This window comes from Callorhinus ursinus, unplaced genomic scaffold (genome assembly GCF_003265705.2).
Source record: "Callorhinus ursinus isolate GAN/ISIS: 27379988/994484 unplaced genomic scaffold, GSC_fseal_2.0 scaffold1, whole genome shotgun sequence".
Classification (NCBI taxonomy): domain Eukaryota; kingdom Metazoa; phylum Chordata; class Mammalia; order Carnivora; family Otariidae; genus Callorhinus; species Callorhinus ursinus.
In genome coordinates, this window is record NW_027397063.1 from 85,436,043 (window position 1) to 85,454,088 (window position 18,046).

The 18,046-nt window shown below is 37.4% G+C and overlaps 1 protein-coding gene across 2 annotated transcripts in view; it reads right to left on the reverse strand.

Annotated features, from left to right (window-relative positions):
- The window catches only part of PRKCI (protein kinase C iota), a 66,433-nt gene that overhangs the window by 37,164 nt on the left and 11,223 nt on the right, over nucleotides 1–18,046 (reverse strand). For both annotated transcript variants that reach the window (XM_073897490.1, XM_025879074.2), the window contains exon 2: nucleotides 13,304–13,425. In XM_073897490.1, the coding sequence (XP_073753591.1) occupies nucleotides 13,304–13,425 (122 nt within the window). The remainder of the gene's footprint in view (nucleotides 1–13,303; nucleotides 13,426–18,046) is intronic.

Sequence of the window (18,046 nt, forward strand, 5' to 3'; positions counted from 1 at the left end):
GCCCACAGCGGTCACTCTCCATTTCCCCCCAAACTCTCCTCCTACTGCCAGACCTAGGCAACCACTAATCTATTTTCAGTACCTAGATTTGCCTTTTCTGGACATTTCATATAAATGGAATCATACAGAATGTGGTCTTTCATGTCTGTCTTTTTTCCCTGAACCTGTTTTCAAGGTTCATCTACGTTGTACAGTGTATCAGTACTTCAATCTTTTCTATTAGTGAATAATATAGCAAATATTCTTGAAGTATTTGTGTGTTTGAATAACTTCTCATGATGATTTCCTAAAAGTAGGATTGATTGGTTTTAAAGTGTGACCATTTGGGGTGCCTGGGCGGCTTAGTCGGTTAAGTTTCCAACTCTTGATTTCGGCTCAAGTCATGATCTCGGGGTTGTGAGATCAAGCCCTGCGACAGGCTCGGTTCTCAGCGTAGAGTCTGCCTGGGATTCTCTCCCTGTCCTTCTCCCTCCCTCTCTGTCCCTCTCCCTGCTCATGCTCTTTCTCTCTCTAAAATAAACCTTTAAAAAAAATAAAGTGCCCCCATTTAAAATTTTGACAATTATTCCAAAATTTAGAATGACAGGAACTCCAAAAGGTTATCATATACACAATCAACAGCATATCTTTCCTAACTCCCTATAAGTAATTATTAAATTTTAAATCTCTTCTAATCTGATAGGTGAAAATGTCTTATTTTTAAATCTTTGGTTTTTTAGTTATTAGTAATTTTTTAGCTTTTTTGGGTCATTTATGAATTAGCTATCTACACTTGTTTAAGTAGATTTTTCATCTATTTTTTGACCTAATTATTTTACATTAGAGAAAGCAATCCTTTGTAAATGTTACAAATTTTTCTGTCAGTTGTTACTACTCTTATATCTGTGATTATGGTGTTTTCCAACACACAAAATTAGGAAAATTCTTCCCTTTTTACATTTCCTTTTTCAGAATTTTCCTGTTTATTTTTCCAAAAGAAACTGTCAGTTTTTTAAAATTCCTATTAGAATTTTTTGGGGGGATCATGCTTTTTATAGATTGATCTGTAGGGAGCTCTCATTTTACACGATGCTTCTTCCTAACCCCATTCATTTTAAGTTTTGCTTATGGCATCCAGTTGTTTTTGTTTCAGTTTTCTTGACATGGTTTCTTCACATTTCTTTATTTTTTTAAAAAGATTTTATTCATTTATTTATTTGTCAGAGAGAGAGAGAGAGAAAGCACAGGCAGAGGGAGCGGCAGGCAGAGGGAGAAGCAGGCTCCTCTCTGAGCAAGAAGCCCGACGCGGGACTCGATCCCAGCACCCTGGGATCATGACCCGAGCAGAAAGCAGATGCTTAACTGACTGAGCCACCCAGGCATCCCTCTTCACATTTCTTTAAAGTTTATTCCTAGATTTTAAAGAAAATTTTTGTTGTTACTATGGATGAAATCTTTTCTTCTGATATACTTTCTGAGTATAATCTACATAAAAGAAAGACTGGTTCTCTCATATACCCACTTTATAACTTAGTGCTATTGATATCTTTAAAATGCTAGATGAAAAATAGTGAGTCAAAATGATTCAATCAGGTTACACAGATACACCAGTTTGGGATCAACACTCAATACACTGATAATAATAAGTATTGGAATCAATCCTCATATACTGCTGGTGGGAATGTAAAATGGTGCTGCCATTTTGGCAAACAGTTCAGTAGTTCCTCAAAAGATTAAACATAGTTACCATATGACCCAGCAATTCTACTCCCAGATATCCAAGAGAAATGAAAACATATGGCCACACAAAAAGTTGAAACTAAATGGTCATAGCGGTATTACTCATAACTGGCAAAAAATGGAAATAACCCAAATGTCCATCAATTGAACAAGTACCAATATGACACATCTAGATTAGGCAAATCTATAGAAACACGAAGTAGGTTAGTGGTTACCTAGGTCTAAGGGCTGTGGGGGTAAAGAGCTTAGGGGGAAATAGGTAGTGAATGCTAATGAGCATGGGATTTATTTTTTGAGTGATGATGATGAAATGTTTTAAAATTGATTGTGGTGATGGTTGTACAACTCTGTGAATATACTAAAAACCCCTTTAAATAATAAATTATATCTCAATGAAGCTGTTTTAGAAAAAATGTTTACTGCAGCATTTTTATATAAGTGAATCTGATAGCAAAGTAACATTCTAGTCCAAAAGCAAAGTTTTAGTTTGCCTCAAAGAAATAAATTAATTCATTCAGAGGCTCACTTTCTCAGTTATCCAAATTTCTCCCACTTTGCCACATTTATGAATGTGAAAATCAATATAATTACATACCATTTTTTACATAGGTTAAAAAAAACTTTTGTTTCTACAGAAGTTGATTTACGTATAAGCCAAAAATAAAACAGCAACATAAAAAATAATGAAATTTTCGGGGCGCCTGGGTGGCTCAGTCGTTAAGCGTCTGCCTTCGGCTCAGGTCATGATCCCAGGGTCCTGGGATCGAGTTCTGCATCGGGCTCCCTGCTCGGCGGGAAGCCTGCTTCTCCCTCTCCCACTCCCCCTGCTTGTGTTCCTGCTCTTGCTATCTCTCTGTCTGTCAAATAAATAAATAAAATCTTTAAAAAAAATGGAATTTTCACATATCAATGTAATATGTCATTCATATGTATATATATGCGTGTGTGTGTGTGTGTGTGTGTACTTATCTATTTATCGCTCTCTGCATGCCTATTATCTATATTGTGAGGATGACAGGAAAACTAAAGATCGTATACTTAAAGTGACTCATAGTATGCTTGGTCCATTAAACATGTGGCCTTTATTATTGTGCTTTGACTAAATGCCATGAATGGAATTAACTATTGTTAAAAGTATCATTATAACTATATTTTAAAAAATCAATCTTTCCCTTCTGCTAGACATTGTCTTTTTGCCAGACCAGTACCTGTTTGCTGTTGGTTGAAACCTAGACCAGGTGAAGAAAGTACCTGTATTCAGTATTTACCTAGAGATTGATACTTTTGAATAATCACAAAGAAGTGTGAAAATCGGAGTTAATTACTGACATTACGTATACTCAAATCTATCTTGTTTTTATTGGACTGAATGTCTGTGGTTCAAGTATTACCCTTTTGGGCCAACTGTTTAATGCCTGATAAAGCAGGACACGTAACTCAGAAGTAAAACATTCCATGAAGAGTCATCATGAAACAAAGATAGGAGGAAAAGCTATTTCTCAAGGCCCACTCTATTACTAAAGACCAAATTCACATCCTGAAAGGCATATGGCCAGAGTGAGATATGCTCAGGTCAATGAATTTCAAGATAATAAAATCTGTGTATTATAACCAGCAGATCAAGTCTTTTTTTCAATGCATCTATATTTTCTTTCACCTATTAAAAGAAAGAACCAAATTAGGGCACTGGACCTCAAGTATTTGATAAATATGCAAGATTCAGTTATTTATGAGATAACCTAACAAGATGCGGAACTTAAAACACATATATGACACCAGTTATATTAGGTCTTTTAGCATGACTCAATTCAGTACCCCACATTTGAAAGAATCAACACAGCATAAAACCAAAGTTGGCAACCTTTAACATTTGTCTGAAATAGCATCACCACACTCCTCTCCCTGATGTCTGAGTCTGCCATAGATTTACAGATTTAGCCTATTCCCACCGGACCCACCTCTGGATACTGGTTTCAGAACACTACATACCACTTGTGAAAGTTCCTGCACTCCCCACTCTGAAGGGTTGCATTGCTTAAAACATAGATTTGCAAAAACTGTCCAAGAACGCTATAGTGTTTAAGTGGCCATCCTTTCTTTTTTTTTTTCTTAAATGAGGTTTTCAAAGTTTTTTTTAAATTTTTTTTAAGATTTTTATTTATTTATTGAGAGAGAGAGAATGGTAGAGAGAGAGCATGAGAGGGAAGGACAGAGGGAGAAGCAGACTCCCTGCTGAGCAGGGAGCCCGATGCAGGACTCGATCCAGGGACTCCAGGATCATGACCTGAGCTGAAGGCAGTTGCTCAACCAACTGAGCCACCCAGGCACCCAGTGGCCATCCTTTCAATATTAGGCCCAGTCATAATAGTAGTGGATTTTGGCTTCTCGCTTCCTTTCTTCCAGGAGGCGGAAATCAGTGGTTACAGAAGCATATGCTATTCTATCGAGTTGCCCATCCCTCAACTTCCACTTCCAGAGATGATGAGGTAATAGGAACTGGATTTAACCCTCCACCTAAAACCACAAAAAAACTATACAAAACAAGTGAAAAAAATGATTCAAGATACTGGAAATAAGCGACAAAGGATCAATTGTTTCTAAGTAACTTAAATGAATCCCTGAACAAAACTCAGAAATATTTAGAAAAATACAAATATATCCAACACCCAATAACGCCAAAGTCACAATGTCCAGGATCCAATAAGATATACCCAGCATGTGAAGAAGCAGGAAAATATGACCCACACCAGGAGAAACATCAGTCAATTGAAACTGACCCTGAATTGAAAGATGAAAGAATTTGTAGAAATGGATATTAAAAGTTATTATAATTATATCCAATATGCTCAAGAAGCTGTAGGTATTGGGCATGTCAAGTAAAGGTGGAAGATACTTTAAAAGGCCCAAATTGAACTATACTAGATGGGATTAATGGCAGAAGAAAAGACGGGTGAACTTAAATAGACAGCAATGAAACCATCCAAAATGAAAAGCAGAGAAAAGATTGGGGGAAAAAATGAACAGAGCATTAGTGAACTTTAGGACTCTTCAAGAAGCCTAATATACATGTAATTGAGTCCCTAAAGGAGGGGGTCTGGTGACAGAAAAAAAATTTGAAGAGATAATGGCCAAAATTTCTCTAACAATAAAGAGAAAAATCTTAAAAGCAGCCAAAGAGACACATTACATAGAGAAGAACTAAGGTCGCTGTGTACAGATTTGCATCAGAGACAATGCAAGTTAGAAGACAATGTATAGAATGCAAAAAAAAAAATTGCCAACCTAGAATTATTTGCCCAGCAAGATTATCTTTCAAAAACAAAGGTGACGAGACGAACCATGAGAGATGATGGACTCTGAAAAACAAACTGAGGGTTCTAGAGGGGAGGGGGGGAGGGGGATGGGTTATCCTGGTGATGGGTATTGAGGAGGGCACGTTCAGCATGGAGCACTGGGTGTTATGAACAAACAATGAATCATGGAACACTGCACCAAAAACTAATGATGTAATATATGGTGATTAACATAACAATAAAAAAAACCAAAGGTGACCTAGACAGCAAGAAGCCAGAATTCCATTTCACAGAGAAATTCATAGGGACAGAAAGGCAAATTCATAGAGACAAAAAGTATAAGAGAGGCAAGTGAGGAAGAGGAGCTGGAGGAGAGGAAATGGGAGTTATTTTCTTTTTAATTTAAATTCAATTAGGGGAGTTATTATTTAATAGGTATAGAGTTTGTTTCAGATGATAAAAAGATGCTGGAATAGGGTAGGGGAAATGGTGGCATAAAACTGTGAATATGCTTAATGTCCCTGAATTGTACACTTAAAAAAGGTTAAAATTTTGTTAGGTATATTTTACCACAATAAAAAAAGAATTTTAAAAAAGAAGTATACTAGTTCTCTATGGCCATGAACAGACCTCAAGACAAAATGTCCAGTGAAAAAAGGGAAGTCTCAGAATATGTGCTGACTAATACCATTTATATGAATTTAAAAGCACATAAAAACACCATATTTTGTTATTTATATATATAGAATAGTGGCAGAAAAATGATCAGTGGTTCCTTGGGGATGGAGGGATGTGAGTGAGAAACAGTTTGGATTATAAACTTATCCTATGATAGTAGTTGCCCCATAAAAAGCGAAGGAATACAATGCAACTGGAGGTGGGACAGACCCTCCCACAGACCAGAGCACAAGTTGGAGTCTGGGATCCCTGGTGCCCAATCAGGCTCTCATGGCCCCTCTTGTCTCACCTCTCAATTCATCTCCACTCCACCACTGCAAGGGATTTCTCCCAGGTGGGCCCCAGTCTGATCCCTTTGCCTTTTAGGCATCTACACGGCCGGCTGTATAAATGGCGGCAGCCAGAGTTCACCAGACAGAATGCCTGGAGCACAGATTTGGGGCAGAGGCCAGAACTGCAAGAGGGCTTGAGGACTTCTCTAAGTCAGCCAGGTGTCTTCTGCGTGGGGTACTCTGTCCTTGGGAGTGCAGGAAGACTTTCCAGGGATGACCAGGCTTAGATGGTTTTTAAAAGGTATCAATTTCCATATCCTCAACTTCCATATAAATTCCTTTCTAAAAATCATCAGCCCAAGAATGTACCTGGGTTGCAGTATCCCACCTCATCTCCTTTTCAAATATTTCTTTTCCTATTTATTTTTTTAAAAAGGATATATACCAGGGTGCCTGGGTGGTTCAGTTGGTTAAGCATCTGCCTTTGACTCAGGTCATGATCCTGGGGTTCTGGGATCGAGTCCCGCATCAGGCTCCCTGCTCAGTGGAGAGCCTGCTTCTCCCTCTCCCTCTGCCGGCCGCTCTGCCTACTTGTGATCTCTCTCTCTCCATCAAATAAATAAATAAAATCTTAAAGAAAAATAAATAAATAAAAAGGGATCTATACCTACCAGACGATCCAGCCATTCCACTTCTAGATATTTGCCCATGAGAAAAGAAAACATATATCTATACAAAGACTTATACGTGATTGCCACAGAGCTTTTATTTGTGATAGCCCCAAACTGGAAACAACCTCAACGTCCATCAACAGAGGAACAGCTAAAAAATTGTGGTACATCTGCATAATGGAATACCACTCAGCAATAAAAAGAAGTGAACTACTGATAAACACAACACACACATCAATAATTTTGCCCAGTGAAAGAAACCAGACTAGCCCGCCCCTCAAAAAAGAGTACGTACTGTATGGTTCCATGCCTACAAAACTCTAGAAAATGTAAACTAATCTACAGTGACAGAAAACAAATCACTAGTTACTTGGCATGGAGGGGTAGGAGTGAGGAATTGCAAAGCACACTGAAACACTTGGGGGTAATGGATATGGTCTTCATCTTGCTTGTGAGGATGGTTTCCTGGGTGTCAAAACTCATCAAATTGTACACTTTTAATATGTACAGTATATTGTGTGTCAATTATACCTCAATAAAGCTGTTTTTTTATTTTTATCTCTTTTTTTTAAGATTTTATTTATTTGAGAGAGAGATAGAGCACAAGCAGGGGGAGCAGCAGAGGGAGAGGGACAAGCAGACTCCCTGCTGAGCAGGGAGCTCGACGTGGGGCTTGATCCCGGGACTCCAGGATCATGACCTGAGCCAAAAGCAGATGTTTAACCGACTGAGCCACCCAGGTACACCTCTTTTTTTTTTTTTAAGTAGGCTCCATACCCAGTGTGGAGCCCAACAGAGGGGCTTGAACTCATAACCCTGAGATCAGGACCTGAGCTGATATTAAGAGTCAGATGCTTAACCAACTGAGCCACCCAGGCACCCCAATAAAGCCGTTTCAAAAAAAAAAAAAAAAAGATGAAATAAAGGTATGAAAAAGAGGAAAGAATTAATCAAACACCAACCTCTACTACAGGAAATGTTAAAAAAAGTTCTCTAAAAGGAAAATACCAGCTACAAAGCAAGATCTGTTCAAGGAGTAGATTTTTTTCTTATTGATGTCGATTTTCATTTTTTAATTTCCAGGTTTTGATCCATAATACTGCTATCTAAGTAAGTGAAGTCACACTGAATTCAGCCAAAAAATTTTCTCCTCACTGTTTCTTCTGACATGATTACCACTGTCAGTATACAGTGTTAGGTGATAGAGAAAAAGTATGAAGAATGATTGTTCTTTACACACCAGCTAAAAGTACATCAGACTAAAGATGTTTGGAAAATATCACATAAGAGAAGTATGTTTCTTACCATCCTAAGTGTGGTTTTGTTACGTCTTGACATTCAATTATCCCCCCTGTGAACACATCAGATTTAATAAGGCAAAGAGGAAGAAGTTTAACCTGTGGAATTCAGAAACACTCCACATATACTCTTTACATCAAAGAATGCTTAATGCATTTCAAATTTCCATGAATCTCACCTACTGAAGCCAAAAGGATATGAATTAAAGAATTACATCCAAATAAAATCCTTTCCCACTCTCTGCAAATCACCTACTTTTTCTCTCACGTAGCCTCTTACAGGGTGTAAATGAAATAATAATTTACATATGTTATTGGTGAGAAGTATAACAAAAGGTACAATATTTTTGGAGGTCAATTTGGTACCACCTATTATCAAGGACACATTCCATTTCAAGGAATCTACCCTATAAATAATACAGTGCAGGTGTCCCAAAAAACACATGCACAAAGATATTCTCTGTACTAATATTTTTATATGCTACAAATAATCCACATATCCATCAAAGGGGGATTGGTTAAATAAATTATGGTACAACCATATTATATAAACATTATATAAACCATGTTATATAAATCTACGTACACTGATATGGAAAGATAATCCACAAGATGTTAAGTGAAAAGGTGGGTTAAATAACAGCTTGTACAATATCTGGCTATTTGTAAGAAAGAAAAAAATTGTTACCCTATCCCTTCTAGTTGTATATTCACCAAACTAAACATCATCAATTTGTTTATAGGAGCTATTTGGGGGGATCTGAGGATCCTCAGAGTTACTTTTTCCTTCAAACAAATCAATATTTTTGTTAAAAAGCAAGCACCACTCTTAATGAAAACTTAACTAAGAAATAAAATATCCAAAGGCTAGTTTCTAATAAAAGAGAAGTGACTGGGTGCCTGGGTGGCTCAGTTGGTTAAGCAACTGCAACTCAGGTCATGATCCCAGAGTTCTGGGATCGAGCCCCGCATTGGGCTCCCTGCTCCTCAGGGAGCCTGCTTCTCCCTCTCCCTCTGCCTGTCGCTCCCCCTGCTTGTGCTCTCTCTCTGTCAAATAAATAAATAAAATCTAAAAAAAAAAAGAGAGAGAGAGAGAGAAGTGACAGAATAGAAGCAGTTAAATATAAACCTGGTAATCAGACTCTGAATAAATTAGAAATTGACAGAATTAGAAATTTAGAAAATAATATTAGATTGTGAATATAAAAAGGCATATTCTTATGGAAAAAGTCACAATTAAAATATGATGAACTAAAAAGTCATTTATCCTCTGTCCCCTCTCTTCTTACCTGAGAAGGGAGGTATAATTGTTACAAAATTACTATTCATTCTAAAATGTTTAGTTAGATTAAGCAAACCAGTTTTTCTACAAGCACTTCAAAACAAATCAGTAAAACTGGTTTTGAACACAAGGAAAAAGAATGGCTGTCATAGATCTATTTAAAGAAATGAAGTAAGTTTATGATCACTATTTGCTCTAAAATAAAACAATCCCACAATTAAAAGCTTAGCTTCTAGACAGTGTTGCTCATAAACCAGAGAAATCATAGTCCTGCGTTCCACTGATTCTAGACAGAATTTTTTTCTCTAGATAAGCAGGCCCCAATCCCCACCTGGCTAAAAATAAAGGTAACAAAATTACAACTGAAAAATAATTGCAAGGAACTTAAAAATAATTACGACTGGCTCTATATGCCTAAAATTAAGAAGAGACTAGTATCAAAATTAACCAGGGTAAGAAGGATCACATGGGAATCAGCAGACTTTAATAGAAAGTTTAACCTTTTCCTTGAATGAGGCTATAGATTTATAGTTTTCCCCCGAAAATTAGGACACTTAATAGCTATTTAGAGACAAAGAACTTTGAATTGCATTATAAAAGGATAAGACTATTTCACCAGAGAATTAGTTTAATTTACTATGTGAATCTGTTAATTAAAATATGCTATAATGTTAAGAAAAAATAGAATAAACCACAACTCCCAATGCTTAAATCTTCAATAATGAACATAAAACTACAGGAAAGGCTTGCTATTAGTCTTTTCTACAATTCATAAATGTTTTTTGAGCATACTGTTACTGAGTACTGCTCTAGGCACTGGAGCTCCATGGCAAAGACAAGATCTCTGTTCTCAGGGAGCTTCCATTCTACCATAAAACAAGATATAAAATGAATAGGAGTGAAAGGCTTCTTGGAGGACAGGACATTTGAGGAACCTGAATGACAGGAAAGAGACAGCCATATAACAATTTGGGAACAGAGCTCCCCAGGTAACGGCAATACGAAGTATAAGAGTACTATAAAATTTATTTTATTTTAAGAGAGGGGGAGAGAGAGAGAGATGGAGGGAGGGGGAGGGGGAGAGGGAGAGAGAGAATCTTAAGCAGGCTCCATGCCCGACCTGGGGCTTGATCTCGCAACCCCGAGATCATGACCTGAGCCGAAATCAAGAGTCGAATGCTTAACTGAGCCACCCACGCACACCAAATTTTTAATGGATTATCTCTAAATCAACTTAATAAAATGCATTATCTATGATTCCTATGTACATTAGCTTGAAAACCACCAATTGAAAAAAATCCTAAATGGCAAATAAATGGCATGAAATGATCAGGATAGGATTAAAATGAGAGTAACATTGGGGTGCCTCGCTGGCTCAGTTGGTAGAGTATGAGACTCTTGATCTTGGGGTCGTGAGCTCAAGCCCCACATTAGGCATAGAGTTTACTTTCAAAAAAATGAGAATAACATTAGTTCATGATAAGAATCAATTTATTGATGCTAACTATATTGCATATACTGTGCTAAATTATATAGTCTCATGTTCAGGCTGAAGATATACTGTGAGATATCCACACCATTTAGAATTAACAATATTTAAACTAACCTTGTGGTCAAAAGTGGATGAATAGATAAAGATAATCTTATCCGTAAGTAATACAGAATTTAAAATACCAAGCTAGTATTTCCCTTACTAGACTTCAAAACATTTTTAGTCTTAACATTTTAAGACTGATAATATCTGAGGCTACTGAGGGCAAGAGCAAAGGGATGCTCTCATTCAAAGTAATTGTGCCATAAATTGGTTTAAACTTTTTGATAGCAAACTGTCACTAGCTACCAAAATTTATGATGTGCATATCCTATGAATTTGCTACACAAAGTCCCATACAATAGCACAAAATTACATATAAAGATGTTCATTATGTATTGCTTATAGTGCCAAAAAAAATCCCTGGGAATAGTCCAAATATCCATCAATAAGGAATTAAATAAATCATGAAATACCTACAATGATGTGGTATAATACACAGCATTTAAAAAAAGTAATGCTGTCAGGGCACCTGGGTGGCTCAGATGGTTAAGCGTCTGCCTTCAGCTCAGGTCATGATCCCAGGGTGCTGGGATCGAGCCCCACATCGCGCTCCTGGCTCAGTGGGGAGCCTGCTTCTCCCTCTCCCTCTGTCTCCCCCCCGCTCATGCTCTCTCTCTCTCTCTCTCTCTCTCTGTAACTCTGTGTCTCAAATGAATAAATAAAATCTTTAAAAAAATAAAAATAAATAAATAAAATAAAAAGTAATGCTGTAGGGGCGCCTGGCTGGCTCAGTCAGTGGAGCATGTGACTCTTGATTTTGGGGTTGTGAGTTCAAGCCCCACTCTGGGTGTAGAAATTACTTAAAAAAAATAAAATTGTTTAAAAAAAAAGGTAATGATGTAATTCCACTGACACTGAAATGAAAAAATATCCAATTCACAATGTAAAAGGAAAAGATCATTTAATGGTTTGTAATGATTTAATTCTTTTGTATAAAAAAAGTGCACTTATAAATAATGTACAGAAGCAAAAATATTTGTATATACAGAGAAAATATCTCAAAGGATATATACTAAGTTGTTACTAGTGGTTTTCTCTCTTACGCCTGGAATTGATGAGGAAGGAAAGAAGAGAAAGGGCAAACGGAAGACTTCTTTTAAAATTTCAAAACATCTGTACTACTTCTTTTCCCAAACAGCAAACATGGATTACTTAGGAAACTTTTAAAAATGTCTTTAAAGGGGCGCCTCACTGGCTCAGTAGGAGGAGCATGTGACTCTTGATCTCGGGTTCATGAGCTCGAACCCCACACTGGGCACAGAGATTAGATAAATAAAACTTTTTAAAAAAAAAGTGTTTCAAAAGTGCAAATGGGTTTTGAGTTTACGTATAGCTTGGATCTGGGATAATATCTTTCCAGGGCTCTTCTTATCAGGAAACATAGAAATGGCCCCAAATATTGAGCTACATATTATAATGACATTCCTTAAAAAGAAACCCCATTTGCATTACAATTAATAGAGGGCCATAATACAAAGCTAGTATATTTAGGGTATCTTTAAGCTATACTTCAATGACATTCTATTATGTAAAATAAAGTCTAATGTGGTTTGCAAAGCCTTCCAGGATTGAGTCAACCCTAAGCTTCTCCAAGTTTAATATTCATGCGACTTACCTGTAATTCCTGTTAAAATACAGATTCAGATCCAGAAGTCTGTGATGGGGTCTTTTCTAAAAGTTCTGCAGACCACACTCAGGAGCACGGATCTAGTCCTGATACCACACCATTCCCCACACTTTAATTTAGGGAATTACTGCTCTTCCACACACACCACGTTGTTCATATCATGTCCTTTCTCTGTCTTATTCTTTGTCAGAAATGGTTTTCCCTTCACCTCCACTTCAAAAACTTTTTTTCTTTGTTACTGTTTTAGTCCAAATGTCACACATATTTCAGGCACATGTAGATGCTACTTCTTTTGCATTCCAAGATCCCTATGCATTTATGTTCAACTTACCACATTTGTTATTTGCATGTCCATCTCCCTATGAGACAATGAGTTTGAGGATAGAAAATATCTATCTTGAGCACACAGATACTCAATAAATGTTTTCTGAGTCCAAGTCATTAAGGCATCAATGCCACCATCTTTGAAATCATGGTGTCACAATCACTTTTATTCTGTCACATTTTCTTTGAGGTAATATTCAGAAAAAATACTACCAAATTATTGAAGGTAATCTCTAAAGCATACAATAACATTCACATTCAAAATTAAAGTAAAATATAACACAATTTGGTGAGACGTTTATGTTAATGGTGGAAGAAAGTCACATTAATTTCACTCTATTTTGGGGTATAAAGGACAAAACAAAGATTGTACCCTTTGGTATTCTTTTCATTTAAGTACTTGAAGCAAAATTAAAATGGCATCAAATTTCTAATTTACCTAATAGTCCTAATTAATTAGGACCTTTACTATATTTTAAAAATAAATGACAAAATAGTATCTTAAATCAAATGCTTACACACATAGCCCTCTCTTTAGCACTCACCTTCCTCATCTATCCATTTCATGGTGAAAAGCTGTTCGTTGTCAAAGGAACACATATCTCGAACCTCACTGCAAAGGCCCTCAAAGGAGATTGAAGGTTCAAAATGTGTTATCATGATATCCCTGAAAAAGAAAAAGAGTTTTAAGTTTGAAGATGACTGAAACTAATGATGCTCTAGATACTACTAAATGCCTGACGATCTGAAGAATGTCAGATATTTTGTGAGTACATCATTGCATTGTTTCCAGTAAACAATCCCTGTAAAGTTAAAAAAAAAAAATCCATATTAATAATGTTTAAAAATAAAAATAGTGGAATATTAACTAAATTGAATTTAAATAAAAAATTTAAAAATAAAAAAATAAAAATAGTGGATTTGTGAGAAACTTTAATTCAATCTCCTCCTCCTTCGGGAAGCCCACCCTAACTGCTCTGATGGTCATCCCACTTTGCTTTAATATTAGTTTTCAGAAGTGCTCTCTTTTGTGAGGCACTGAACTCCACAGATGAATAGCTCAGTTACTGATTAGCTTCTGCCTTATATTTAACTGAAATCTGTTCCAATCGCTGGTCCCAGATCGCCCCTCCTTAGGAAGTCTATCCTTCGTCTAAAAGATGGCTCTTCAATAATTGGACAAAGATCTGATATGCCCTCCTCCTCAGCCCTCACTTCTGCAGATTAACCACCCATAAGACTGTCACCCATTCTTTGTGCAGCATGATTTTTAGACCTCACACCTTTATTTTCACCTTTTCCCAAAAACCTTCCATTTGCCACAATTATAATATGACTAATATTTTAAGGTAGATACCCAAAATACATAGGAATAGACATAAATGTGTATTTATGTTTGTTTTAGTGTAAGATAAGCAACAGTATTCAAATAAATCTACCTAGCAGCTACTCACTATAAAACTTAAAATTGCAACAAAATGTTTTAGAGCAGAGGCCTGGGGTTTCCTCCAAGGAGCCAGGAGAAGGTTCCCAATGATCTAATCTCTGCCCAGTAGCCAGCTACAGTATCCTTTCAAACGAAAGTCAGATAGACTGAATGACTCTAATTTAACAAACTCTTACAGAGTGATCTCTAGGTGTCAGACTGTTCTAATGGTTTTACAAAGATAATGTAGTTCACGTCCTTCCTGTTTTAAACTCTTCAAGTGCCTTTCTTTCCCATGCAGAGTAAAATCCAAAGTCCCCAGCAGGGTCTACCGGGCCTTGACTACCTCTCTGACCAACCTCTTCTACTACTTCAACAGGTAAACCATCTACCATCTACCCCAGCTAGAATGTAAGTTTGGTGAAAGTAGGGATTTTGTTTTGTTCATTATATTCCTAGTGGCCAACACAGTGCCTAGACACAGTGCCTAGCACAGAATGGATTCTTGACAAATACTCACTGAAGAAAGGAAGGAACTGTGAACAGACATGGGTAGCTAGAACACAGAACATAGAGTGGGAAATAAGGAATTTAGAATTTTAAGTTATCTGTAAAAAAAAAAAAAAAGTTAAAAAACTATAGTCTTTAGGGGCTGTCAAAGGTAAACAGAGAGCAGACATGAAAATTGGCCTTTTCTTGATAATCATTCTAAGTATCTCATAGCTTTCTGCCCCTGCCTCAGAACTCTCTTGCCTTGGCTTTCATAATAGTATGTTGCCCTGGCTCTCTGTCTGCTTTTCTGAACTCTTAAGTCTCCTTCGATTTTCGACCACAAGATACTCTTTACACCCTTGTTCATATTCATTCTGTCACTCTTCCTTTCTCTCTAAACCTAATTCACATTCAATGTTTTAACTACTATCTCTGTGTAGGGTGTCTCCTAAATCTGTAATTCTAGCTCTCTGTGTGGTATTTAAGTCTTTTGATAATCTGGTTCTATTTTCAACTTGAACCCACCATTCCCAACACAAATACTCTTCTACAGACATCTGGTTTACTCATAACCTCCACACATAAGACCTTGATGATCCAAGTTTTAATTCTGACCTTTCCGCAGTTCAAGGCCCAGTTTATATAGGGAGGTGGGGATCAATTCTTTAAGAAGTGCTTCAACACCAACTTCCATTAAACCTCTTTCAACCACACAAGCCCAGTGGTCTATACTTCTAAACCTGCCCGACATGTATCTTATGTTCCATTTTCTGTTATTTAACTCATATACTGATAACACATCCTCAACTAAGCTGTACACAACTGGAAGACAAAAATTCTCGGACTTTTTCATAGATTCACATAACTATTAACATAATAAGGACTCAAACATTTCTTAACTGAATGCAGAAGAAATACTCTCTAGGAGAAACCCATCTTCCAGAAAATGCACTTCTGACAAGGAAATATCATGGTTTATGTTTCCTTTGCCCGTAAGCATTTATAGAATACTGAGTATACTCTGGGTGTTGAAACAAACTTTATCTTACATAACCTTCATGATATCTATCAAACCAGACATACTAATCTATTTTACAGATTTAAAAAGCAAAGGACAAAGGAATGTTTGCCAGTCTCTCCCAGTTGAAAAATAGAATATGACTTCAAATCCAAATCTAATGACACCTATGGTGGACACTGTGATCTGACGCTCCCCCTCCCCATCCAACCTTCTAAAAGCAACACACAGAGGCAACAGATACTTCTAGTTTAATATGGCAGAGGGAACACATATCTATATCCCTTCATTCGAAGGGCCCACGGAAACAACAGAAAATTGAAATGGCAAATTAAGTCTTAGAAATCAGAAAAGGCACCAGCAGCAGACCAGAAAGTAAAAATCCCAGATGACTGAAAACAGATGGCATAAAAGTAACGAAGAAAACATACCAGCCCCAAACAACAAAGTTAAAGGAATCTTTAAAAGAGAAAAGTTTCATTTACACAAGATTACTTTTCCTTCTTTACGCATCTACTCACACTACTGGGCTCTTCAAGTGCTTAACACCTACAAAAGCATTCATTATAAATGCTTGTTTTTTTTAAGATTTTATTTTTTTTTAAGATTTTATTTAATTATTTGAAAGAGAGTGAGAGGGGCGCGTGGGTGGCTCAGTCGTTAAGCGACTGCCTTCGGCTCAGGTCATGATCCTGGAGTCCCGGGATCCAGTCCCACGTTGGGCTCCCTGGACCCTCCCCCCTCTCATGTGCTCTCTCTCTCAAATGAATTAAAAAAAAAAAAAATCTTAAAGAAGACCTGAGTAAGGGGCGCCTGGGTGGCTCAGTCGTTAAGCATCTGCCTTCGGCTCAGGTCATGGTCCCAGGGTCCTGGGATCGAGCCCCGCGTCGGGCTCCCTGCTCAGCACGAAGCCTGCTTCTCCCTCTCCCACTCCCCCTGCTTGTGGTCCCTCTCTCGCTGTGTCTCTGTCAAATAAATAAATAAAATCTTTAAAAAAAAATTAAAAAAAAAGAAAGAGAGTGAGAGAGCACCAGCGTGCAGGGCAGAGGTGGAGGGAGCAGAGGGACAGGGAGAAGCAGGCTCCCTGCTGATCACGGAGTCTACTGCGGGCTGGATCCCAGAACCCAGAGATCATGAGCTGGGCGGAAGTCAGATGCTTAACCGCCTGAGCCACCCAGGCGCCCCAGATTTTATTTTTAAGTAGTCTCTACACCCACCATGGGGCTTGAACTCACAACCCCAAGATCAAGAGTCGCACGCCCCACCAACTGAGCCAGTCAGGCGCCCCACAAATGCTTTTTTAAATTGCTTTAAACAAACATTTATAAGTTAAAGAACAGAATAATGTTACAAACTTTTAGAATGTAAAAACTACTAAGAAGAATCAAGATGTGGAGAAGATAAAAGTATAAATTCAAAATGTTTCTTTCCTAGTAGAGTCAATACTCTATCTAAAACTAATCATTTAAAAATAAAAACAGGGAACAAGAAAAAACCAAATAGGGGCGCCTAGGTGGCTCAGTCAGTTAAGTGTCTGCCTTCTGCTCAGGTCACGATCCCAGGGTCCTGGGACTGAGTCCCACATCAGCCTCCCCGTTCAGCACGGAGTCTGCTTCTTCCTCTCCCTCTGCCCCTCCCCCTGTTCGTTCTCTTTCTCTCTCTAATAAATAAAATCTTGAAAAAAAGAAAAAGAAAAAAACAAATAATCCAAATAAAAGATGGGCAAAGGATTTGAACCAACATTTCTCCAAAATGATATACAAATAGACAACAAGTTTATGAAAAGATGTTCAACATCGCTAATCATTAGGGAGATACAAATCAAAACCATAATGAAATATCACCTCATACCCATTAGGATAACTACTATCAAAAACAAAACAAAACTAAACAGACTAACAAGTGTTGACAAGGATGTGGAGAAACACAAGCCTTGCGCACTGTTGGTGGGAGTGTGAAACGCTGCGGCAGCTACGGAAAACAGTACAGAGGGTCCTCAAAAATTAAAAACAGAATTTCCATTTGATCCCATAATTCCACTTCTGGGTACAGGTCCAAAAGAACCGGACACAGGGACTCTGACAAATTATTTGTACACCCATGTTCATAGTAGCATTACTCACAATAACCAAAAGGTGGAAGCAACCCAAGTGTCCATTAACAGAGGAATGGATAAACAAAATGTGATATATAAACACAAAGGAATATTATTCAGCCTTTAAGGAAATTCTGGGACACCTGGCTGGAGCAGTCAGAGGAGCATGCGACTCTTGATCTCAGGGTCCTGGGTTAGAGTCCCACACTGGGTGCAGAGATTACTTAAATAAATAAATAAACTTAAATGAATGAATG